General features: G+C 35.2%; 1 protein-coding gene across 14 annotated transcripts in view; it reads left to right on the plus strand.

Moving 5' to 3' along the window:
• Positions 1-26,376, plus strand: part of DOCK7 (dedicator of cytokinesis 7) — a 219,732-nt gene that overhangs the window by 57,456 nt on the left and 135,900 nt on the right. For all 14 annotated transcript variants that reach the window (XM_032303481.1, XM_032303467.1, XM_032303470.1 and 11 more), the window contains exons 9-14: positions 578-727; positions 5,075-5,155; positions 7,527-7,692; positions 12,663-12,805; positions 16,859-16,952; positions 17,628-17,790. In XM_032303481.1, the coding sequence (XP_032159372.1) occupies positions 578-727; positions 5,075-5,155; positions 7,527-7,692; positions 12,663-12,805; positions 16,859-16,952; positions 17,628-17,790 (797 nt within the window). The remainder of the gene's footprint in view (positions 1-577; positions 728-5,074; positions 5,156-7,526; positions 7,693-12,662; positions 12,806-16,858; positions 16,953-17,627; positions 17,791-26,376) is intronic.

Below are 26,376 nucleotides of genomic sequence, written 5' to 3' on the forward strand. Positions count from 1 at the left end.
GGGAGAGGGAAAAGCAGGCTCCAGGCTGAACAGGGAGCCCAGTGTGGGGCTCACTGCTAGGATCCAAGATCATGACCTGAGCCTAAGGGAGATGCTTAACTGAGGCACCCCTCATACAGCATTTATTAACTTATATTGTAGGGCTCCTTAATGTGTAGTAGCACCTAAGTACTTTCAATGACCTCTGCTGTCAATATATTAGAAATTTCTGTGTTGGAATTCTGCACTAGCAGCTTGTATTTGCTAAATCAAATCTGCTAAAACATTATTTATATAATTTTTTAAAGACTCAATTTGAGGTAATTCATCTTAGTAATTTCTTTGTGTACTTTACTGCAAGTTACATTTCTAATAAGAAAGGTTAGGGATATAGTTGTTTAGAATATGTTTCTTCTATATGTCCCAGATAGTTTGTATATTTCTTTTTGCTTTGATTTAGATATGTAAAGATTGGTCATTGAAATATATAATAAATTTTATATTAGTATAATGTTCTAATATCTATAGTGTTTTGAAACTGTGTTTGATTTTTGTAAAATGTACATATTTTAAATGTAATATGTGAATTTTTTTTTAGATTTCAGAAAACTTTTATTTTGACCTTAATTCTGAGCAGATGAAAGGGTTATTACGTCCCCATGTACCACCTGCTGCCATTACCACCTTGGCAAGATCAGCTATTTTTTCTATCACTTATCCTTCACAAGATGTTTTTCTTGTAATAAAGGTGAGAATAAGGTTAAATATATTAGTTTGTGTAGTGTCTGTGCACTTGTCTTTCTATTAATACCACAAGCTTTTTAGGGGCAAAGATTTTATCTTTATTTTTTCATCTTAATGTTTATTAACACCATATTGGATGTGCACTGTAGGTGCTTCCTAAGTTTTTTTTGAGTGGGAGCTCTATTAGGATTCTCCAGAGAAACAGATAAGTAGGATGGAGACACACACACACACACTCAGAAAGAGAGAGTGATTGATTTTAAGGAATTGGCTCATGTATTTCTGAGGGCTGGCAAATTTGAGATGTGTTGGGCAAGGTGGTAGGCTGGCGTTCAGGTAAGGGTTGATATTGTTGTCTTTTTTCTGAGATTTTATTTATTTATTTGAAGGAGAGAGTGACAGAGTACAGAGGGAGTGTGGGAGGGAGAAGCAGACTCCCTGCTGAGCAGGGATCCCGAAGTGGGACTCGATCCCAGGACCCTGGGATCTTGACCTGAGCTGAAAGCAGAAGCTTAACTGACTGAGCCACCTAGACACCCTTGTTATTGTAGTTCTGAGTCTGAATTCCCTAGGGCAGCAGACTGGAGATTCAGGCAGTGCCTCTTTTTTTTAAGATTTTATTTATTTATTTGACAGACAGAGATCACAAGTGGGCAGAGAAGCAGGCAGAGAGAGAGAGGAGGAAGTAGGCTCCCTGCTAAGCAGAGAGCCTGATGCAGAGCTCGATCCCAGGACCCGGAGATCATGACCTGAGCCAAAGGCAGAGGCTTTAACCTGTTGAGCCACCCAAGCGCCCCCAGGCAGTGCCTCTTTGTTGCAGACTTGAGAATTATTTCTTTGGGAAACCTCAGTCTTTGTTTTTAAGGTTTTTTAATTGGATGAGGCCCACCCACATTGTGGAGAAAGTAGTCCACTTTATTCTACTGATTTAAATGCTAATCACCTCTAAAAAAAATACCTTCACAGCACCATGTAGATTGTCAAATAACTGGGTATGATAGCCTAGCCAAGCTGGCATATAAAATTAACTGTCATAGGAACCTTAATGTGATTTTATCCCTCAGTGTTTGTATTATATAAATATGAATATCTAAATCATCAAGGTTATGGAGCAGTATGATTTGATTTTCAGCCAGTTAAGAATTAGAATTACAAACATGGGGCGGGGAATAGAGAGAAGCAAACCATTGGGAAGACTCAACTGTAGAGAGTAAACTGAGGGTTCCTGAAGTTGAGGTGGGCAGGGGAATGGTTTAAATGGGTGATGGATATTAAGGAGGCACTTGGATGAGCACTGGGTGATGAATCTCTAGATTCTACTCCTGAGACTACTCTTACATTATATATTAACTAAACGGAGTATAAATAAAAACTTAGAAAGATAAAAACAAAAACAAAAATAAAAAAAAAGGAATAAGGATTACAAATTGTAAAATCTCTCTGTTACTAAGCTGTTTAGCTTAGGATAACTTGAACAATCATTTACCATAACTTGACCTTGACTTGAGAGAAGCCTAAAATATATTCCTTAATCATTTATCTTTATTTATATAAAATTATCATAAAAGGTAATGAATTTTACAATAAGGTTATAAAGTGGATTGTCATGAAATGAATCCTGTTTACCCACAGGAATAATGTCCTACTTTGTGGTCACATTGCTATGAATTCAGGTTAAAATAGGTCTTAGCTACAATGAATAGTCAATCCTAGAAGCAAATATTTAGCTGCACTAGTCTTTTTTAGAGAATAAAAACAAAGCTCATTGAAAGAAACCTGCAAACAGATGGAAAAAAAAAAAAAAACCCAACTTGGGTTTACAGTAAGGTAACTATAACAAAATAAGCTTAAAATTATTTTAATTAAAATTTTTAATGAAGTATGATAAAGTCATAAATGTATGGCTTAATGAACTATCCCCAAATAAATACATTATGTTACCACCCACCCAGGTTAAGAAACAAAATGTTAACCAGAATCCCAGAAACTGCCCATAGACTGTTCACTACTCCCTTACTTCTCCCCCAAAAGTATTCACTTGTGTTAATAGGATCCAAGAGTATGTTTATTTTCTGACTTGCTACTTGATTGTGTGATTAATCTTACTGCTCTATGCAGCAGTTTTTATTTTTTAAAAGATTTTATTTATTTGAGAGAGGGGAGAGTGTGTATGTGAGAGTTGCAGAAGGAACAAAGGGAGAGAGAGAGAATCCCAAGCAGATACTTCACTGAAGGTGGAGCCCAGCACGGGGCTTGATCCAACAACTTCAAGATCATGACCCAGTGGAAACCAAGAGTCTGATGCCTAACCAGCTGAATCCCCCGGCGCCCCACGCCCCAGTTTAAAAATTCATTTACATTGCTATATAGTATTATATGACTATTTATTCTCTTTACGGTGATTGACATTTTGGTTAATTTAATTTTGTGGTTTTTATCAGTAATTCTGTAAACATTTGCATTTCTTGAGGATAGACTTGTATTCATTTCTGTTTAGTTTTGATCTTGGGAGTAGAATTGCCGAGTCATAGAATATTTGTATGTTGGCTTTGGTAGATGCTGTCGAATGGATTTCCAAAGTATCTGTGATAATTGCATTCCCACTAGCAGTGAGTAAGTTTCAGTTAGTTACACTTGCTACTTTACCAGGTTTTTTAAAATACTGAGATATAAACTATCTACAGTAAGATCTTTGTAGCATACAAATCTGGAGTAAACAGTTGGGTAAATTCTTCCACATGTATTCATCTGTATAATCACTCCTCAGCTCAAGACATACGGTATTTCTGTTACCTCATTACTCTGGAGGGTTCTTGTGTTTCTCTTTCTAGTGACTACCCCTGCCCTTCCACCAGATAACTAGTATTCTAACTTCTGTCACCATTGCTGGCTTTTCTTCTTGAAGTTCACGTGAAAGGAATCGTATCATACGCAGGCTTTTGTGTCTGGCTTTTCACTCAATATGATGTCTGGGAGAGTCTTCCATATTATGTGCAGCATTAATTTGTTCTTTTATGTATGTTGTCATGTCATACTCCTTCACATGATTAAAATGGTTTATTCATCCTTATTTGGCCCCAAAAATAATCTCTCTCACACTTTCCTGATACCTTTAGACATATCTTGCCAACAAATGCACAAAATAAATGGAGATAAAGCACAGATACTTGCTGACACAGTTCAAAGCTATGGCAGCTTGATGCTGAGATGCTGAGTGGAGTGTCCAGGGAGGGAGCTGGAAAGCCCCACTCTTGCTCCTCAGGTGTATGCTACCTGTATACCTGGCAACTGCAAAGCAAATGTTGAATGGTATTTTTACTTTTTGCCTTTTTTTATAGAAGTGAAACTCTTTCAGTTAGCAAAAACAACTATTAATACAGGTCTTCTGTAAAAGCAGAGTGGCTGGGGCGCCTGGGTGGCTCAGTGGTTAAGCCGCTGCCTTCGGCTCAGGTCATGATCTCAGGGTCCTGGGATCGAGTTCCGCATCAGGCTCTCTGCTCAGCAGGGAGCCTGCTTCCCTTCCTCTCTCTCTGCCTGCCTCTCTGCCTACTTGTAATCTCTGTCTGTCAAATAAAATAAATAAAATCTTTAAAAAAAAAAAAAGCAGAGTGGCATAATGTAAGCTTCCTAAAAGTGGAAGATACTTGTATTTTTTTCCTTTTGATATTATTGTAAATAAAATTATTAATTTCCTTCTTGAATTGTTCATTATTAGTATATAGAGATACAAATGGCTTTTGCATTTTGATTTTGCATCCTCCAGCTTTGCTGTATTTGTTAGTTCAACCATTTTGTGTGTGTGTGTGTGTGTGTGAGATGTATTAGGATTTTCTGAACAAAGGATCCTATCTGTAAACAGGGACAATTTTACTTTTCCTTTCGAATTTGGACTCATTTTTTCTCTTTTTCTTCCTTATTTTCTGGCTCAGACTTCCAGTATTTTGTTGAATTGATTGGCAAAAGTGAGCATCCTTATCTTGCTCCTGATGTAAGAGGAACAACTTCACCATTGAATATCATTTTAGCTGTGGTGTTTCCATATATGGCCTTTATTATGTTGAGGTAGCTTTTTTTGTATTGCTAGTTTGTTGAGTATTCCTAGTGTGAAAGGGTGTTGGATTTTGCCCAGTTATTTTTTTTTTATCAACTGAGATGATCGTGTGTTTTTTTTTTCTGTCATTCTGTTAGTTATAGTGCATTATGTTGATTGATTTTCTTATATTGAACCATCCTTGCATTCCAGGCTGATTGCTTTTCCCCCCAACTCTTCTTTCTTTTTATTTCCCTTTTTTTTTCTTTTTTCTTTTTTTTTTTTTGGCTTAATTAGTCTTTACTTTTTTTTCTTTGACAGCTGGAAAAAGTCCTACAGCAGGGTGACATCGGAGAGTGTGCAGAGCCATACATGATTTTCAAAGAAGCAGATGCCACAAAGGTAGACTATCATGCATCTCATTTTTTCCACCTTTATAGTCATATAGTCCTTCCCCATTTCCCCCAAATCTCCTGAGTCCAACCCTAAACATGCTCAGATTTCCCAAGTTGTTATTTGGGAGAATACTATACAAAGCATATTAAGGAATTTCATTACTAATTCATCATTTTCTGTTGGCCTACCCACTTTTTTACTTTCTTTTTTATTTCCTTTGTCACCGAGCTTATGTCATATGCTGTTATTATTATTACTATTTTTTTAAATTTTTGGTCTTAGAGGGGGGCTGGGTAGGGACAAATGGAGTGAGAGAATCTTAAGCAGACTTTATCCCCAGTATGGAACCCAATGTGGGCTCAGTCTCACAACCCTGAGATCATGACCTGAGCTAAAATTCAGAGTCAGATACTAAATCAACTGAGCCACCAGGTACCTTATGCTGTGTTGTTATTTAAAATCTCTGTTACCTGCAAACTAATTTACTCTTTACGTGTTCCCCCCACCTTGGAGACAACGAAGTTTAATTCCTAAATAATGAAAGTTTTTAAAAGTAGTGATATTTTTATAAAATAGTGGTATTGATAGTAAAACTTTTCATAGCAAGACGCCAGTATTCTGGAGCTCTGTCTAGTTGCAGATAATTAAGAAATATGGTAAAAATAGAAAATGCAATTTGTTTTGCTATCAGACCACTATGTTGTAGAATTTGAATCAATTTATAAAACAAGAATAATTTATATTAAGGTTGGTACCAAATTTCAGATACCCAGAATTAGCCACAAGAATAACAGATGAGGGGAGCTTGGGTGGCTCAGACAGTTAAGTGTCTGCCTTTGGCTCAAGTCATGATCCTGGGAGTCCTGGGATCAAGTCCCACATTGGGCTCCTTGCTCAATGGGGAGCCTGCTTTTCCTTCTCTCGGCTCCTGTTCTGTCTCTCTCCAATAAATAAATAAAATCTCTTAAGTAATAAAAAAAAAAAAGAATAACAGATGATCTTAGATCTTTGACCACATGATTTAATAGTTTCAATAGCCTGGAGACTATGCCTGAGGAATACTGGACAAATTACCAAAATCTAAAATATGCTTTGCTTTCTGTGAAATTTATAATAAGAACTCAGACTTTTCTGCTAATCAAGGTTAACCTGGGTACATGATAATGTTCTCTTATCCCTGGCTACCTGGTTGAAATCAGGGTTAATGTATTCTGGCTTTCCCCAGGTTGTCATTTTTTAAATTTAATTTCCTGTTTTATGGAGCTCATAGTTATAATAGCAACCTATTACATACGTATATAAGCTGATAGAATCAAGTACACTGGATATCTAGTCTCTAAAGCAAGATTCTATTTTGGAGGTATAATAGATAGGAAGAAACAGTGCTACCATTTAGTTATCCTTCCCTCTTTTCCCAGACCTGAGTCTCAAGATAGGACTATGATAGAGTATATATCCTATATGGAAAGAGCATATAAGAGATTTGGTGTAGGTTTTTACTCTTAGACCATTGGTTGGCTATCACAGGCCCCCTTAGTGTTTGTGTCAGGGATAGCCTAAAAGTTGGGCCAGCTTCAGGATATCTTCCTGATAGGCATGTACTGTTTGGACCATCAGTGTGTTTCTGGGGTTTGGTCCCTTTGTAATAATTTTTTCTTCGCTTCTCTTATTACAATTCTTGGCTTATTAGCCTGTCTGTGCTCCCCAGTCTCACCATACCTTACTCCTTTTCTTTCCATAAATTAAGGATTAGTTCCAAATGGCTCAGCTGCTTCCATCTTTTTCAGAATAATAACAATTTAGTAAGTCCATAATCTTGAATTATTTTATAGTTAGGAGTTACTGAGTAGAACATAGTTATACTTCTTTTCATAAAATGGTACTTGTAATACACGAACATGTTTGGCACTTGCTCTCCTTTCTCTCCTAGGAACAAGGTGAGATAATCACAAAGAGAAATTTAAAAGACTTACTCTACATATATATTTATAGAATGGGTCAAAATTATTCAGTGGTTAAGATAAATAGTGTATACCTCTGAAAGGTATAAATTATTTTTCCATCTTTTTATAAAGAAGGTTTTATTTATTTGCGAGAGAGTGAGCAAGAGAGACAGCACTTGCGCAGGGGCAGAGAAAGGGAGAAGTAGACTCCCCACTGAGCAGGAAGCCCACAGTGGGGCTAAATCCTAGGACCCTGGGTTCATAACCTGAGCTGAAGGCAGACTCTTAACTTACTGAGCCACCCAGGCACCCCTATTTTTCCATTTTTGTTGAGAATGGAGAATTCTTACCCCATCTTTTTATGTATTATGAAGTAGTCTTTAGTTCATTTCTTTTGAGCATAATTATATAATGTATAAAGTTTTGTTTTGCAGAATAAGGAAAAACTGGAGAAGCTGAGAAGTCAAGCCGATCAGTTTTGTCAAAGACTTGGAAAATATCGCATGCCTTTTGCTTGGACCGCAATCCATTTAATGAATATTGTTAGCAGTGCGGGGAGTTTGGAAAGAGATTCTACAGAGGTGGAAATAAGCACTGGAGGTAAGAGTGTTTTATATAAAATATTCCTAAATGTATAATTTTTTCTTTTTTCTATATAGGCTTGTTTTATTTGTAGACCTTGCAGTGTTCTGAGGCATGAAAGGGTTTTCTTTTTTTGCTTTTACTCCCCACAGTTTTATTGAGATGTACTTTATATACCACACAATTCACCCATTTAAAGTGTATAATTCGTTTTTTTTTTTTTTATTCACAAGGTTCTGCAACCATCACCACAGTCTAATTTTAGAACACTTTTTTGTACTCATTAGCAGTAACTCCATTCTCTCCTAGTCCCCAAACCCAACCCTAAATAACTTGAGAACTCCTTACTCTGTATGGATATGCTTATGCTGGACATTTCATACCAGTACAGTTACACAATATGTAGTCTTTGAGTGACTAGTTCCTTTCACGTAGCATAATGTTTTAAAAGTTTGTCTATGTTGTAGCACATCAGTATTTAAATTTCTTTTTATTGCCAAATAATAGTGCATCATGTGGATATACCACATTTTATTAATCCATTCATCCATTGATGCACATTTGGGTTGTTTATGTGTTTATACTTTTTGTTTAATATGAATAATGCTGCAGTTAAAGTTCATGTACAAGCTTTTGTGTGGACATATGTTTTCATTTCTTTATATATTAGAAATTGTTGGATCAAATGATAATTCTGTATTTCACTTTTTTTTTTTTTTTTTTAAAGATTTTATTTATTTAACAGAGATCACAAGTATGCAGAGAGGCAGGCAGGGATGGGAGGGAGGCAGGTTCCCTGCTGAGCAGAGAGCCCCATGTGGGGCTCGATCCCAGGACCCTGGGATCATGATCTGAGCCGAAAGCAGAGCCTTCAACCCACTGAGCCACCAAGGTGCTCATGTATTTCACCTTTTTATGAACTGCCAGGCTGTTTTCCAATGTTTCTGCAACCTTAAAAATTCTACTAGCAGTGTGTGAAGGCTCCAGTTTCTCCATATCTCTACCAACACTTCTATTATCTGGCCCTATGATTGTAGCCATCCTAGTACAAGTAAAGAGGTTTGTCATTGTAGTTTAGATTTGCCTTTCCTTGATTGTTAATGACCTTGAGTGTTATTTTTTGCACTGGCTATTTGTATATTTTCTGTGGAGAAAGATATAGTCATATCCTTTGCCCTTTTTTTAAAAAATGTCTGTTTCGTCTTGTTATGTAGTGGATGCTCATTTTTTATGTGGCTCTTTTATGTTCTTGTCCTAGAGTTGTAAGAATTCTTTAGGTATTCTGGATACAAATCTTTTCTCTAATTAAGGACTTGCAGACATTTTCTCCCAGACTGTGGGTTTTTTTGTTGTTGTTTGTTTGTTTGTTTTTTACTTTTTTGATGGTATTATCTGTAGCACAGATATTTTAAATTTTGATGAATTTTCATTTCTCAATTCTTTTGTTGCTTGTGCTTTTGGAGTTATATCTAAGAAAGCATTACCTAACCCAGTATCAGAAAGATCTACCTGTATGTTTTGTCTAAGAGTTTAAAGGTGTAACTTTTACATTTGGGTATAATTCAGTTCAAGTTACATGTTAAGAGGTAGAGGTCCAACGTTATTCTTTTTATGTAGGTAATGAGTTGTCCCAACACCCATTTGCTAAGCCTGTTCTTTCTCCAGCAAATGGTCTTGCTATTCTTGTTAAAAATCAGTTCATGATGGATATGTGGGTTTAATTCTGGACTCTCAATTCTATTCAATTGATTTATATGTCTAAGCTTATGGTAATACTATTCCATATTGATTATTTTAGCTTTGCAGTAATTTTTGAAAGTGGAGAGAGCGGCCCTCCAATTTTATTATCTTTTTTAAAGATTTTTTGTGTGTGTGCCTATTTTGGACCCTTGTAGTATCATATGAAGTTTAGGATCAACTGTTGATTTCTGCACAAAGGCAGCTGGAAGTTTGATAGGCATTACATTGAGTCTGTAAATCAGTATGGGGAATATTAAGTCTTCCAGTTCATGGAATGTTTTTCTATTTGTTTAGATCTTAATATTTTTTCCAACATTTATAGTTTTCAGTGTACAAGTCTTAATCCTTTTTCTGTTAAATGGATACCCAAATATTTTAGTTTTTTTATGCTGTTTTAAATGGAAGTGTTTTCTTAATTTCATTTTTAGAATGTTTGTTTCTTGTGTATAGAATATTGAATTGAATATTGATTGACTTGAATATTGATCTTGTACTTTGAAACTGTTTGAACATGTTTATTAATAAGTTTGTCTTTTTTCTCTTCTGGATTCTTTAGGATTTTTCTCTATACAAGATCATGTCATCTGCAAATAACAAAAAGGTTTACTGATTCCTTTTCAATCTGGATGTCTTTTATTTCTTTTTTCTTTTTTAATGATCTTAACTAGAACCTCCTATACAATATTAAAGTGGGAAAAGTGAATATCCTCTTCTTGTTCCTGACCTTGGGGGGGAATGCATTCAGTCTTTTATTATCAAGTATGATATTTGCTGTAGGCTTTTTATAGATATAATTTAGTAGATTGGCAAAATTCTGTTCTATGCCTGACTTTTTGAGCGTTTTTTATCATGAAAGAATGTTGGATTTTGTTAAATGCTTTTTCTGCCTTTGGGTTGACTTGTATGGTTTTTGTCTTCTATTCTTTAAGTAGGGTGTATGGCATTATTTGATTGGTTTTGGGTGTTAAATTAATCTTACATTTCTGGGAGAAATCCCACTTGGTCGTGGTATGCAAGTTTTTTGTAGATGTTAGAATATGTTTCTCAATATTTTGTTTAACATTTTTCTTTTATATTTATAAGAGATATTGGCCTGCAGTTTTTCTTTCTTATGACATCTCTGTCTGGTTTTGGTGTTAAAGTAACACTGTCTTCACAGAATGTGTTGTGAATTATTGCTTTGGTTTTTGGAGGGTTTTGTGAAGGATTGGTATTTGGTTTTTGAAAAATTGGAAGAATTCACTAGTGAAGCCATCTTGGCTCTGCCTTATTGTGGTAAATTTTTTCTGAACTAATTAGATCTTTTTATATTTTCTGTTTCACCTTTAATCAGTTTCAGTACTATATTTCTTTCTAGAAGTTGGTTCATGTTGTATAAGTTATCTTACTGTTGACCTACAGTTACTCATAATATTGTAATATAATCCCTTCTCTCTAAGAGCTGTAATGATGTCTCCTCATTCATTCCTGATTTTAGTAATGTGAGCCTTTCCTATTTTTTAAATTATCCATTTAGCTAACGTTTTTAAAATTTTCTTTTAGAAGATCCAGCTTTTTGTTTCGTTGATGTGTTTCTAGTTTCTATTTCATTTATTGCCATTCAGCTGTTGTCATTTTTTTTTTTTTAGAATCTTACTTTTTTTATTCAACAGAGAGAGGGTGAGAGAGCACAAGCAGGGGAGGGGCAGAGGGAGAAGCAGACTCTCCACGGAGCAGGGAGCCTGATTGATCCTAGGACCCTACATCATGACGTGAGCCGAAGGCAGATGCTTAACTGACTAAGCCACCCAGGCGTCCCTCAGCTGTTTTTTTTGTTTGTTTCTTTTGTTTTTGAGTCCTTTCTCCTGCTTGCTTTGGTTTTAGTTTTTCTTTTTTCTTGTTTCTTAAAATGTAGGGTTAAATTACTGATTTGAGAGCTTTCTTCTTCTTTTTAAAAATATAGACATTTATAAATACAAATTTTCCTCTGAGCAGTTTCAGTGATATCCCATATGTCTTGGGATATTGTGTTTTCATTTTCATACATCTTAACTATTTCCTGATTTCCCTTGTTATTTCCTCTTTGACTCATTGGTTATTTGAGAGTTTGCGGTAACTTCTACATTTTATGAATTTCCCAGATTTTCTTCTGTTACTAATTTATAGTTTGCTTTCACTGTTGTTGGAGAACATATTTTGTGTAATTTCAGACCTTTTGAATTTATTGTATTTTGTCTTATGGCTTAGTCTGCCTTGGAGAATGTCCTGTGTGCACTTGAGAAGGGCATGTATTCTGCTTTTCCTTGCTAATATGTTGTATAGATGTCTGTAATGTCTAGTTTGTTTAAAGTCTTCTGTTTCCTTGTTGATCTGCAACATAGCTGTTCATTTGTTTTTTTTTTAATTTTTATTTTTTTATTTTTTATAAACATATAATATATTTTTATCCCCAGGGGTACAGGTCTGTGAATCGCCAGGTTTACACACTTCACAGCACTCACCAAAGCACATACCCTCCCCAATGTCCATAACCCCACCCCCCTTCTCCCAACCCCCCACCCCCAGCAACCCTCAGTTTGTTTTGTGAGATTAAGAGTCACTTATGGTTTGTCTCCCTCCCAATCCCATCTTGTTTCATTTTGTTCATTTGGTTTTGAATAATGGTGTTTTATGCAAGGACTTGGAATTAAAATTCTGTTTTGAATTCACATTCAAGTTACGGACTATTACATGGTTACTAAAATTTTTATTGTGTGAATATTTCCCAGCAAATACATGGTTCCTCTGTAGCTGCTCATCATAGCTCATCTTTGGTTATATACATAATTATAGCATAGTAGAGACTTTTTTTTACACTAGAGAAATTTTAAAAAGAGAACCAGAAGATTTAGGTATAGTGCTTTCTTACTGATCTCTCCAGAAGTGCTTTTTTTTTTTTTTTTTTTTTTTTTTTTTAAAGCTCTATATTTGAGAGAAGGAGAGTGAGCACAGGGGAGAGGGAGAGACAGTCTTAAGCAGACTCTGTGCTGAGTGTGGAACCTGTCTCAGGGCTCAGTGTCACAAATCTGAGATCATGACCTGAACCAAAACCAAGAGTCAGATGTTTAGCTGACTGTGCCACCCACTCTCCAGAAGTGAAGCTCCTGCTATAATCAATATGCTGAATTTTCAACTTTAATGATTTTTCCCCCTGTGTTTGGAAAGCTGCTTTAAAACAAGTTTTAAGTATTATGAAAATGAATATCATGCTTTTTTTCCCCCCTTGGTAGAACGAAAAGGGTCTTGGTCAGAGAGGAGGAATTCTAGTATTGTTGGCAGACGATCACTCGAAAGGACAACAAGTGGAGATGACGCTTGTAACCTGACCAGCTTTCGACCTGCTACTCTCACAGTGACAAATTTTTTTAAGCAGGTATTATTCTGTCATGTAGGAATTCTAGGGGGCTATTTGTTTGTGAAATTTTTTTATTTTCAGAAAAATTGTAATTGTACATGTACATGCAGTGTTTGTGATTTTGAGAAATTTAAAAAAAACTTTTAAGAATAAGAAGTATTAGAATAAAATAATCTTATGCCTGTTGTGTAATTATATTTATTTAACTGTTATAGTAATAATGCATCAAAATCTATCCTCCACATTTATATCCTATTTCTCAATTATAATATTTTAACTTTTAAACATTTATGGTATATGAATTTTTTCAGTCAGTAATTGTGTGGTTGTATCTCTCTTCCCTATCCAGGTTTTTTTGGGTTGAATTTACCACATCAGTGCTGTATGGAATAGGACTTGCAGGCCTTTGTAGTGCATTTTTGTGCTAAAATATAATCAACATTATTTTTTTAAAATTTTTATTTATTTATTTATTTTTTAAAAGATTTTATTTATTTATTTGGCAGCCAGAGATCACAAGTAGGCAGAGAGGAAGGCAGAGAGAGGGAGGAAACAGGCTCCCTGCTGAGCAGAGAGCCCAATGCAGGGCTCGATCCCAGGACCCTGAGATCATGACCTGAGCCAAAGGCAGAGGCCTAACCCTCTGAGCCACCCAGGCGCCCCTAATCAACATTATTTTTATAGGTGCATTTATAGGTCCAAAAGTTCTTGATCAAGTATTTTATTCTTTTCAAATACGTTCTCTGTACTTCAAATCATGAATCAAATCAGGAGTTTTCAAATGCTGGTCATGATTCATTAACTGTAATGCAAATGTAATAGATAATACTCAGGTTAAAAAAAAACAAACACAGTAGAATAGAAAAATAATAGTGCATTGCACATAGCGAGGTTAAATGTTCCTTCAGTGAGGAACATTTTTTTTTGCATGAGTACATGCATGTGTACATGTCCATACTAGGTTTTGATACAAAATGAATTGGAACCATGTGTATGTTTTGGAACAGAAGAAGGGGAAGTGCTAAATATTGTCCAAGAATTCCTTCTTTTGAGGTCTTATTCTAAATAAGAGGAGGAAATTCTGGCCTACTGACATCTTATAACTTGAAAGAGTAAAGTAGCTGAGAATTATCTAAAGTGGTAAGGGTCTTTTTATTATGGGCAATAGAACAAGAAAGAGTCTAGAAAAGGCCACAGTGTTATTTGGATGAAGTGATAGGCCAAATAAAGCTACAGGAACTGGCAGTAGATTTACGTGATACAGTGACTCGGCCTTGCAGCTATGACATTTTTCTCTCTTTCTACTTCTTCAAGCACTATATCACTTCTGCACTACTTCCCAGTTCTTTTTTCATTTCTTCAGCCTGCTTTATTATTGAACTGGTATTGTAACCTTAAATCAACAAGTCATCCATCCACCCACCTACCTATTGATCCAACAAATAGTTTCTGAGTGTTCAGCATGTACTGAGTATCAGTACACCCACCTACCTATTTATCCAGCAAATATTTTTTGAGCATTCACCATGTACTGGATACTATGTTGGAGACTGGTAGCTGGAAGCTAGCACAAAGTGATTGTGAAAACTTCGAATGAATGATGATTGGAAACCTCAATAATAGAAAACATTTATTTGTTTATTTGTTTATTTTAATGAAAAGCATTTATACTTTGTATAGTGTACTTTTAAAAATTATTAGCGTGTATAATTTTTAAAAGTATTTTTAAATAGCTAGGGTACTATGCACCAGCCAAATGCAAACTAAGTAAAAAGCAGAGATTATAACTTTAATATAGTAGAATTCAAGGTACAAGTTTCTCCTAAATGAGATACAGAAGGTAGTTCTTTTTTTAAGTTGATGAGAGATTACTAACCATGATTGCGATGTAATAATCAGCAGTGCTTATGTACAGATTTGAAATTGTCAAGTCAAATTTATTAAAAGTACATGTAGATATAAAAACAAAATTAAACCCACCCATTAGTTTAAGAAATGTATTTGTTGACAGGTATATAAGTTGGCATATACAGTGGTGAATACACAGTGTAGAAGTAGGGGGTGTCAGCTAGGCTTATTCACATTCAGAGACTGACTTTGATTATTTGATCTAGACTGACTTCTCTTGGGAAGACTAACATGACTCAGGTGTCTTCCATGTCTCTCTTCTATTCTCATCCTCTAGCAGGCTGGCTTGGTCATGTTCTCATCCTAGTGGCAGGAGTTCAACAGAAGGGCCAAACTCAGTTGTGCAAATGTTTATCAGGTTTCTGCATCACATTTGCTTATTGGCCAAGACAAGTCACAGGGCCAAGCCCGGGGGTGGGAATTATGTCTCACCCAACAAAAAGCATACAGGGAGTAGAGAGTGGAGGCCAATAATAGAATCAATTTAACAGGTTAAATAGACAGAAATAATTAAGTAGAGATAATCTGAATGTACTGTCAGTTAAGACCATTTAAAGATCTGACAGAAGGAGAGTGTATATTGTTTTAGCTGCTGATGGAACATTTACAATAATTAGACCACAGGAAAAAATCTTCATAAAATGAAATTCTCTAATCATGACCTAATAAAACTCAAAACTGTTTATCAAAGTATTAACAAAAATCTTGGATCACTTGGAAATTAAAAATCACATTTCTAAGTAGTGGGATAAAAGAGATCAATTCTTTACTCCGTTTAGAATATAATAGTGAACGAATGGGATATGGCTCAAGATGAGCTCACAGTAATAATGTTAAATATGTTCATTAACATACAAAATAAGAAATATATGAACAGTGCTTAAAAACAGTAAGATAGCAAGTGCAGGAGGTTTGGATTAATAAAATCCAAAGATTGACTCTTTTTTTTTTTTAAAGATTTTATTTATTTATTTGACAGAGTAGACAAGTAGGCAGAGAGGTTGGCAGAGAGGGGGAAGCAGGCTCCCCGCTGAGCAGAGAGCCTGATGCGGGGCTCGATCCCAGGACCCTGAGATCATGACCTGAGCCGAACGCAGAGGCTTTAACCCACTGAGCCACCCAGATGCTCCCAGAGATTGATTCTTGAATAAAAGAGCAAAATTCTTTTGTAAGAAAAAATATTGAATTGAAAATTTTGTCTTAATTAGGTGTGCTTTGATTTTTTTGTTTGTTTGCTTGTCTTTTTTCCCATTGATTGAGATTGTGTCACAGTTTTCTTTCTGGTCTTAGTAGCAGGATAATTATTCTTTTCCTTTAGAGTAGTTTCTTAAACGTATAAACAAACAAAAGCAGAATCAGACATGTAAATACAGAGAACAAACTGATGGTTGCCAGAGGAGTGAAAGGTTGGGGGATGGGCAAAATGGGTGAAGGGGAGGGGGAGAAACAGGCTTCCAGTTACAGAATGAATGGAGTCATGGGACTAAAAGGCACAATGTAACGAGTGCGGTCAATTATATTTTAATGGTGTTATATAGTAGTAAATGATAGCTACAGTTGTGAGTGTAGCACAGTGTATAAATGCCTTGAATCACTGTGTGGTACATCTGAAACTCACCTTAGTGTTAACTATACTCAAATGAAAAAATTTTTAAAAAGTACTTACAATCAGAAAAAAAGTATAGTTTTTATTGCTTCTTATTCTTTTCTTTTTCAAACTTAGATAATGCTGTATATTCTGCATTTGAGAAATTTGGTGATATAAAATTGAAAAGACAAAAACTCAAATATAAAAAATTTTTAAGACTGTCATATATATGTTTCTTTTATGTCTATTATTTTTCTTTTTTCCTTTTCCTCTACCTCTAACTTGTATTGATTTTCAGCATTTTAGAGTGTTCTATAATACCTTCTAAGATAAATAATGGGCTATAAGTAAATATAAAAAATTAAAATGTAGAAAATAGTATCATAACTCAATAAAATTTGAAAGCATAAAAAGAAGAAAACAAATTAGCAGGGTAATTGTTTTTAATCATAATTACATTAATAATCTTACTTTTCTTTCTGGCTAACCTGACAGAAGAGGGTAGGAATATTAATAGGCAATATATATTTATTTTTAATCTACTGTGTTTGTTTTATTGAATACTTTTTCCTCAGGAAGGAGACCGCCTAAGTGATGAAGATTTGTACAAATTTCTTGCTGATATGAGAAGGCCATCTTCTGTTTTACGGCGACTGAGACCTATTACAGGTATTTTAAATTTTTGATTAAACATTATTACAGCCCTTATCATCACTAATATGTCATATTGTTGGTAATTATGTACTTCTTTTTTCACTTCTCTAACCCATATGTTTTTCTTAGCCCAATGCCTGTCAGTCTTCTTTATCTCATTATTCTCTTCTTTTGGTCTTAATAGTTTATATGCAAGATTCAGTACTTTTGATAATTTGAGTACTGCAATGAGAATGATGAATAATTTCATGGCTTAAAATTACTTTTTAGGGGAAAGAGAATGTATGTAGAATGGTAAATATTCAGAAACAAATTCATATTATAATCAGAACAAACCATTCCAGAGTAAAACTGTTTTGTTTGTTGTTCCAGAGTAAAAAAGTTTAAATTAAATCACTTAACTTTCAGAATGTTGGCTGAGTCTATGCTAGATCCCTCTTTCTGTTTTTTTTCTTTTGCTTCTTTTTTCTCATTCATTCATTCTATAGGCATTTATTATTTTACATGTACTTATTTCTGTATCAGTAATTTGTAAGTTTGAGACTTGGTAAAATGAAATAATTTAGAGGTCTGAGATGATTGTAATTTCTAGACTTCTTGCAAAAATAGGGTCTAAATCCTTCCAGGAACATTTTTACATGAAGTTTTTCTTACATTTACATTGTTCTTACAATATGTTTTTATATGCAGCTCAGCTGAAGATAGACATTTCTCCTGCACCTGAAAATCCCCATTATTGCCTAACTCCAGAGCTGCTTCAAGTGAAGCTTTACCCAGACAGTAGGGTTAGACCTACCAGAGAAATTTTGGAGTTTCCTGCCAGGGATGTCTATGTTCCAAATACTACTTACAGGTAACACATTTTAATTTTGGAGATTTCTGAAATTAGATACTATATATTCTATTGTTAAAGTAGAACCAGAATGAATCTCTCCAAAAATCCTTTGTAGCTTTGTTATGTAATCCATTTCTTAGTCTATGGTTTTATTAAGAGTTGTCATGTATTAAACTTACACCGTGTGCCAGGTCAAAGGTCTAATGTTTATTACCTTACATACATTCTTTTACTTAATTCTCACGGCTTGAGGTAGGTATTACCTTCATTTTAGAAGTGAGTAAAGGGATGGCGAGGTCAAGTATACTTCCCCGTGGTGGAGCTAACCCTGGAATTGTGGGCTGTGAGATTAAAACATTTGAACTCCCAGTTACTGTATTTCCTCAGATGTTATTAGCAGAGTTTAGCGTTCCACAGAACCAAAATTATGTGGCTGCACTGTGGCCCAACAACTAATCAACAGTATTTACTGATCCACTACTCCGAATACTTGACACGAGGCTGTTGGATAGGCTTTCTAGGCTGACCACTCCATAACTCTAAGGGTTCGTTTATTTATACTCCTTATGAATGAAGCCCCTTTGTTTGTGAATGCCTAGCCTGTGACTTGACATTGGGATAGCCAGCGGGGCAGCTCAGACGTAAGACTCCAGCCCAGCCTTCCCAGCCTATCACATTTTACCACCAAGTTACCTGGTTTCTGAGGCCAGAATTTTGGAATCAAAGTGATTTCTCTCCTTTTCCTACTCCACATTTACTCCTCACACAAGTTTTATAGGCTATGCTTTCAAAATGTATCCCAAATCCCATCGTTCTTACTTTGTCCAAAGATTTTGTTTATATATTTGAGAGAGAGCATGCGCGCTGCTTGCACGTGCATGCCAATGGGGTAGAGGCAAAGGGAGAGGACAAGAAGCAGACTCCTCACTGAGCACAGAGCCCCACATGGGGCTCCATGCAGGGCTCCATGCAGTGCTCAACTAGGCAGAACTGAATTCCAGGCCCCTGAGATCATGACCTGAGCTGAAATCAGATGCTTAACCAGCTGAGGTTAGGCACCCCAGGCACTGCTTACCTTCTCAACTTTTTTCTTTTTTCAAGATTTTATCTATTTCACAGAGAGACCATGAGAAAGGGAACACGAGCAGGGGGAGAGGGAGAGGGAGAAGGAGGCTTCTTGTTCAACAGGGAGCCCAATGCAGGGCTTGATCCCAGGACTCTGGCATCATGACCTGAGCTGAAGGCAGACACTTAATCACTGAGCCACCCAGGCACCCCCCCTTTCTCCACTTATAAAACTCTCGGCAAGTCACTGTCCAGATTAGCACTGTCAAATAGAAATATAATGGGAACTACATTTGGGATTTAAAATTTTATAGTTCCCGCGTTAAAAAAATAAAAAGAAACAAGTGAAATTAATTTTAAATTATTTAACCTAATACACCTAAAATATTATCATTTCAACGTGTACTAAATGTGAAAAACTGTTGAGATATTTTACTTTTTTTCTTTCCTACGAAACGTCTTCAAAATCAGGTGTGTGTTTTACTTTTAAAGCCCATCTCATTGTCAGATGAGCCACATTTCAAATGCTCAGTTTCTGCGTGGGGCTAGATGTTAGCCTGTGGGATAGCTTCTGATCTCACATTTTTCTGTACCTTTCTGATTTGATCATCTTCCTTTAACCCCTCCAAAATCAATTCTCAGCATTATCACTAGAGAGATTATTTAAAATTTTTTTTTTTAAAGATTTTATTTATTTGTCAGAGAGCGAGCGAGAGCGAGCACAGGCAGACAGAATGGCAGGCAGAATCAGAGGGAGAAGCAGGCTCCCTGGGGAGCAAGGAGCCCGATGTGGGACTCGATCCCATGACGCTGGGATGATGACCTGAGCTGAAGGCAGCTGCTTAACCAACTGAGCCACCCAGGCGTCCCTAGAGAGATTATTTAAATGTTCTCAATCAGATCATTCATTCCTCCACCTAAAACTTCTGGTGGCTTCCATCATAAGCAGAAAAAAAAATGCTTTTTTAAAATAACAGTCTATAAGACGCTATATGCTCTGGCCCCTGCCTGTATCTTACTTCATATCCTACTCCGCTCATTTCACTTTAGCCTCAGTGGCCTTTTTACTCATCCTTGAACAAACAAAATTTCATTCTCCCTAAGGCTTTTCCATTTGTTCTTCTCTTTGCCTGACATGTTTTCCCCTAGATCTTCATGTGGTTTGGTTCATCATTCAGCCATATGTCTGCTTAAAGGTCATTGCCTTATGAGGCTTCCTCTCATTACCCTCATTAAAAAGATCCACTTCTCTCCAATTCTTCATCATCATTACTTAGCATCACATTATATAGTTCATCATTGTCTAGCATCACATTATGTAGTTATATCATGGGGTTTTTGGGGTCTTTTTTATTAAAATGTAATGACTGTAAAGGGCAGGGACATGTTTGTTTCTGTTATCACTATATTTCCAGCATCTAGAAGAGGATGCTGCACACAACAAACATTTCTTCATTGAGTTCAGAAATATAAATGGTATGAGAGTGGGATTTAGAGTCATAGAGTTAGGAGTGTGATTTCTGACTCCACTATGCACTGTTTGGCGACTTAGGACAAGTTACTTCATATATTGCCCACTCAGTTTTCTTATTAATAAAATGTGAGGTCATAATTATACCTGCCTCCTCTTGTGAGGGTACAGAGTACAACACACTGCATGTAATTGGCAGTTAGTGTAAGTAAAGTTCTAGAAGTTAGGCTAAGGAAAGAAATAAGATATTATGAAATTATTCTTCTATAAATTATATATTTAAGTACTTACAAGCACATGGAATAAAGAAGTGATTATATAATCCAAAATTTGTATGAAGCCATTTTGAGGTTATCAGCTATACATCTTATCTAGTACAGGAATCTCATCCAGAACAACCCTAACTTGTGTTTATCTGTCTTACCTCTGCTGGGATTGTTTCAGAGATAAAGAAAATAGAAACCGAGGACTTTGAGTGGTCTTTTCTTTCATTTTCCTACTTATTTTTGTTATTTACATACTTCTATTTTTAAAAAGAATTGTATGAATATACTTAAAGTTTGTGTAAGTACTGTAGGCTTAAAATTAAAAATGGAAGTTCTTCCTCTTACTCCTGCCAGCCTTTCCCTACCTTGATGTCTAATTTTCAGTGTCAATCACTGGTACCTCTTTTGCTCCTTCTTTTGGTATTTTATTCCTTGTTTCCTGAATAACATATTCATGCTACTATTTCTTGATTCTTGTTTAATTTTAAACATCTATTTACTGTTATAGAAGACAAAGATTTAACTCTTATATCTTCCTTCCTAAAAATACATGTCCTTGCATAAATCCAGAAGAAAATACATATACTTGTCATCTCTTCCATACGTAGTTATAATTCCAGTTTTTCATTAAATCAGTGTTGATTTTTTTTACATGTTTGTGATTCGTATGTAACTGTTTTTGCAGTGGAGCCCTGTAGATTACTATGATTTTATTCCTGCTGTTTTTGATTTATATAGCTTTTTATTTTCCTGAAATAGTTAACATTATTTAGTTTCCCTACTTTTCTATGTGTTAATTCTCTAAAGCTTTTAAAATTCTCTAAAGCTTCTTGCAGTACAATAAAATATAGCAGATAATCATTTCCTGACTCGTGGCTTCCTCAGTTCCCCTTGAAACTAGATTGTCAGTGTGTCCGAGGGAGTTTCCGAGGCTTGCTAGGCCTGCTGTACAGTTGTCATTTGGAGCCTGTTTACCATGATCCTGGAAGTTCTCTTTGCGTTTCTTTTGCCGTGAAGTCCCTATTTCCTGTATAGTTTTCTTTTTTGTTTTACTCATTTTACGGACAACCTTCAGTATCTTGACATAGGGAGTAAATTTTCTGAGACTTTTGCATCTGAAAATGTGTTTATTTTACCTTTACTCTAGAATTACTGATTTTGCTGGATACAATATTCTAAGTTGTAAATTATTTGCTGTCAGGATTTTGAAAACATGACACAACTGTCTTCTGGCTTTAACTGATATTTTTGAGTGGTCTAATACTTTTTTTTTTTTTTTAGAAGATTTTATTGATTAGAGAGAAAGAGGGTGTGAGCATGAGCTGGGAGGCAGAGGGGCAGAGAGGGAGAAGCAGACTGAGCAGGGAGCCCAATGTGGGGAGGTAGGCTCAATCCCTGGACCCTGAGATTATGACCTGAGCTGAAGGCAGATGCTTAACCTTAATGGACTGAGCCATCCAGGCACCTCAGGTGGCCCAATGTACTTCTCATTGCTAATCCTTTGTTGGTATCATTTGCTTTGGAGGCTTTTTTGAGTTGTTTTTTTGTGTATTTTTTTTTTTAACCCCTGGTGTCCTGAACTTGCCTGTGATGTGCTGATATAATAACATTAATTTAGTGCTCTATAGCATTTAATTTAAATTGTTTTCATTTAAATTAATTTATTCAGTCTCAGAAGACTCTTATAAATTATGTAATTCTGGCAGAATTATTATTTTTTATTTATTATAAATAAGAGATAAGAAACTTATCTGGACTTGAACCCAGGTCTTATTTTATTTCTGTGTTCTTCATCCTTTGGGATGATAGTACATCCAGTGTTTATAGTTATTGACAATATGAATAAAATTGAAGTTTCTTATTGCTAGATAATTGAATGCTACATTTTTATTAAAGCAGGCAGAACACCTTTATTTACCTTATTATTTGCCTCAAAATATACCTCATTATGTATCCTTGTCTAATAATTTTTTTAATGCCTTATAACTGAGCTAAGTATATGAGGGGCTAAAATAGAAGATCTAGACACGTTTCAGGAGTTGAATGGGAGTTGGGTAGAGAGCTTATCTAAAGTGAGAGGATACCTTACTGAATGAGGTAGCCTATTGTTTTCTCTCAAGTATGTATCCAATTTTAATCCAGTTTTTTCTGTGGGGAAGAAGGAAGAGTTAACACACCAAAAGATTTAAATGAATTTTATAAATTATAAGTTAGTATGTTTTTGCTGGGTATGAGTTTACGGAAAGTGAATAAACATATTAGCTGTTTATGGTAACTTGTTTATTTGTGTTTGATTTTGGTTTTTATGATTGAATGTTTTACCATTCGAAGTGTTTAACATCAGTAAGAATAATTGATTGTCTGAAAATCATAATTATTTTCTATTTTGGCAGTAAACTTTTCAGGTGTAAGAATGAATTCATAGCTAATTAGCTTGAGAATGATCTGGAGAAATCTGTTAACGTATCTCAGTATCTTCAGCTTGGACTGTATCTAAGTACTGTGTTAATTAAAGAGTCGATACTTACCCCAAGCATTATTAGTGAAAATAACATTATAGGCAAAAATTGATTCATTAAATATGTAAAGAAGAACTGTTCTCTCATGACTGAGCAGTTTATTCCCAGAGAATAGCAGAACCAGCTAAACGCATCAGTAAGATCAGGTTTATTCCTATTAAACGTTAATTGAAAACAAACACTGCTTTAGGTTCTAATGTTTTTTATCAAAATAAGTTGGTTTCAGGCTAGAATTTTATATAATCTGTTTTCATCTTATTTACTGCCTTTAAGGATCTCATGTAAAATGTTTTAACTCATTAACAAACATTGATAAAATTGTAACGTAGGATGTCAAGTTTCTTAGGATTGCTAAGTTTCTTAAGGTACAGAAAGGATCAGAGTGCTCTGTGAGTAATAGGTGAAAACTGTTGAGGTAAGAAGGCACATTGTTTAAGAAAGAGATTAATAATTTTCTACTGTAAGGGTGTCTTTAAAGACGTAAAGAGAAGTACATGAGACTATAGAAGTAGATTATGGTTTCTATATTCCATGGGTATTTTTCCTGTTGATACTTGTTGGCCAAAAGAGTTTCTTTCATTTTAAAAAAGAATGATTATAAAGTTGATTGTATGCTTTTGAAAAAAAAATCTGAGTTATGAAAAGAAAGAATAGTTTCTATATTACGTGAAATGGTATGACTCTATGCATATTTTCTGAAAAATTGGGAAATGGAACCAAATTTTGCAACCACATTTAATTTTAGAATCATCTAAAACTGGAGATCAACTGATTTTCCTTCTTTTTACATAGGGATAATAAAAATTCCTGTATCTTAGAAATTTGTGAGGATTAAATAGGTAATACATATAAAGCTTTTTTTTTTTTTTTAAAGATTTTATTTATTTATTTGACAGAGATCACAAGTAGACAGAGAAGCAGGCAAAGAGAGAGGGAGGAAGTAGGCTCCCTGCTGAGCAGAGAGCCTGATGCGGGGCTCTATCCCAGGACCCTGGAATCATGACCTGAGCTGAAGCCAGAGGCTTTAACTCACTGAGCCACTCCAGTGCCCCTACATTAAAGCTTTTTGCAAAGTGCCTGACATATATTAAATGCTCAGTAGAAGCTTTATTAGATTACATTCATCCAAGCCTTACATAACTTGGGAGAGAATAGTTTGAAAGCAGAGGGTTTCTGAGTTTTGGGGGTATAATTAGATAAAATTATTTTTAAAGGGGAGGTTATCAAAGTTATCAATAGTTAGTAGTAGCTTGCTTTGTATTATTACTTGAAGCTTCAGTGCCATGTGACCTGAATGTTAAGTCATATAGGTTGCTTATTCTACTTAATACTGTTAAAAAATTTTAGTCTCATGGATAGCTAATATTTTAGGAATTTATAGTTTGTGGGGGAAAAAAAAAAAACCAAACAGGCCCCTTTACCATATCTAGAAAATCTCACATAGAAATAATTCTAGAATCACAAAAGGAAGATGTATGAAAGCTAAAAATCAGCTAACATACAGATATCATAAAATATTTTGCATAAGTTTCCATATATACTTGCTGACTGAATTGTTGCTGGATCACAGTAGTATTTTTCTTGTTCAGTTTGAATTCTTTTTAACCTTTTAAGGAATGTTTTGTGGTAAGCCATTATTTCAGGTTATATACACTAGTGTTCATTACACAAATCTGTATGTGTACATTGTCCCAGTAAATAATGTTAAAAAAAAAAAAGATAAAGTCCTACTAGGACTCCTTGTAGTTTCAGTACCATCATTGTCTCACTAACTGTGTGTAGCAGCCTGCGTAGAACCAGTATCATTAGCTAACATACCAGAGGGCTCACATTTGTAACTGAAAAAACTATTTTTAAGCATTTTTAATGTGAGTTTTAAGAAAATATTTGCACAACATAGCTATTTTTAGTTTAAAACTTGAGTGTATTTTAGAGAGTCTTATGGAGTAAAAAAAGATTTAAAAAAATACTGTCTGTATAGAGGGAGAATGAATGATGTGACTGAAACAAACATTTGGCTGAGGTGAGAAAACAGGTTAAAAAGAACTATAGTCTCAAAATCACCGATTTCCTATTACTTAATACTTTGGCCTCCAGTATTTATGGTTATTATTAGACAATGTAGAAAAAGCTGTTTTAAAGGGTATGTATATAAAAAATACATATGTTTAATTTGTAATTTTTTAATATTATTTATTTATTTATTTATTTATTTTTAAAGATTTTATTTATTTATTTGACACAGAGAGATCACAAGTAGGCAGAGAGGCAGGCAGTGAGAGAGAGGGAGGCAGGCTTCCTGCCAAGCGGAGAGCCCGGTGCGGGACTCGATCCCAGGACCCTGAGATCATGACCTGAGTTGAAGGCAGAGGCTTAACCCACTGAGCCACCCAGGCACCCTTATTTATTATTTTTAAAAAGATTTTATTTATTTAACAGAGTGAGTATACACAAGTAGGAGGAGTAGCAGCCAGGCAGAGGGAGAAGCAGGCTCCCCACTGAGCAGGGAAGCCCAACACAGGGCTCCATCGCAGGACCCTGAGATCATGACTTGAGTTAAGGCAGACTCTTAACCGACTGAACCATCCAGGTGCCCCAGTTTTTTATATTTTTTAAAAATAATATTAATAAATATTAATAAAAAATAAGGTTTTAACGAAATTGTTGTGATTTCTCAAAGATATTTAGAAAAATCCCTTATTAAGCTATCCCTAAAATTAGAGATTTTGTATTTAAATAAATCCCCCCTACACACATTGATTGTTCACTTATTTTTGTAGAGTGTTAATCCGGGAGAGACCTGGTCTTTTCACACCTCTATGGGGTGAATGAAGACGCATAGATACATGGAAGTTTGCAGCTAATGTCATGCATTTATTGGGCCAAACCAATGAAGATTATTGACATGAAATGCTTGCTTTATCAAGGAAATGCTTAGCTATCACAGTATCATAGAAAAAATACTAGTGTAGTTGTTACATTAAGGTAACTGGCTAGGGCACCTCTCTCATGCTCTGTCTCTCAAATAAATAAAATCCTAAACCAAGTAATATCAGTGGGGAAAATTTTTTTTTATTGAGTATCTGAAATCATCCACAAGTTAGGTACTGGATTTGTGTAATGTTGCTCATGTTCCAAATTTATACTTGACTTCCACTGTTGCATTTGAGTTATAAAGATGAAGGTATAATCTAGTTGAGCAAATGCTGTGTGTTCAGTTTTTAAGAGCTACATCACACGTCATGTTATTTTTAGTGAGATTGTGAGAGTTGGCCTCTTTTCC

This window comes from Mustela erminea, chromosome 10, assembly GCF_009829155.1.
Source record: "Mustela erminea isolate mMusErm1 chromosome 10, mMusErm1.Pri, whole genome shotgun sequence".
NCBI lineage: Eukaryota > Metazoa > Chordata > Mammalia > Carnivora > Mustelidae > Mustela > Mustela erminea.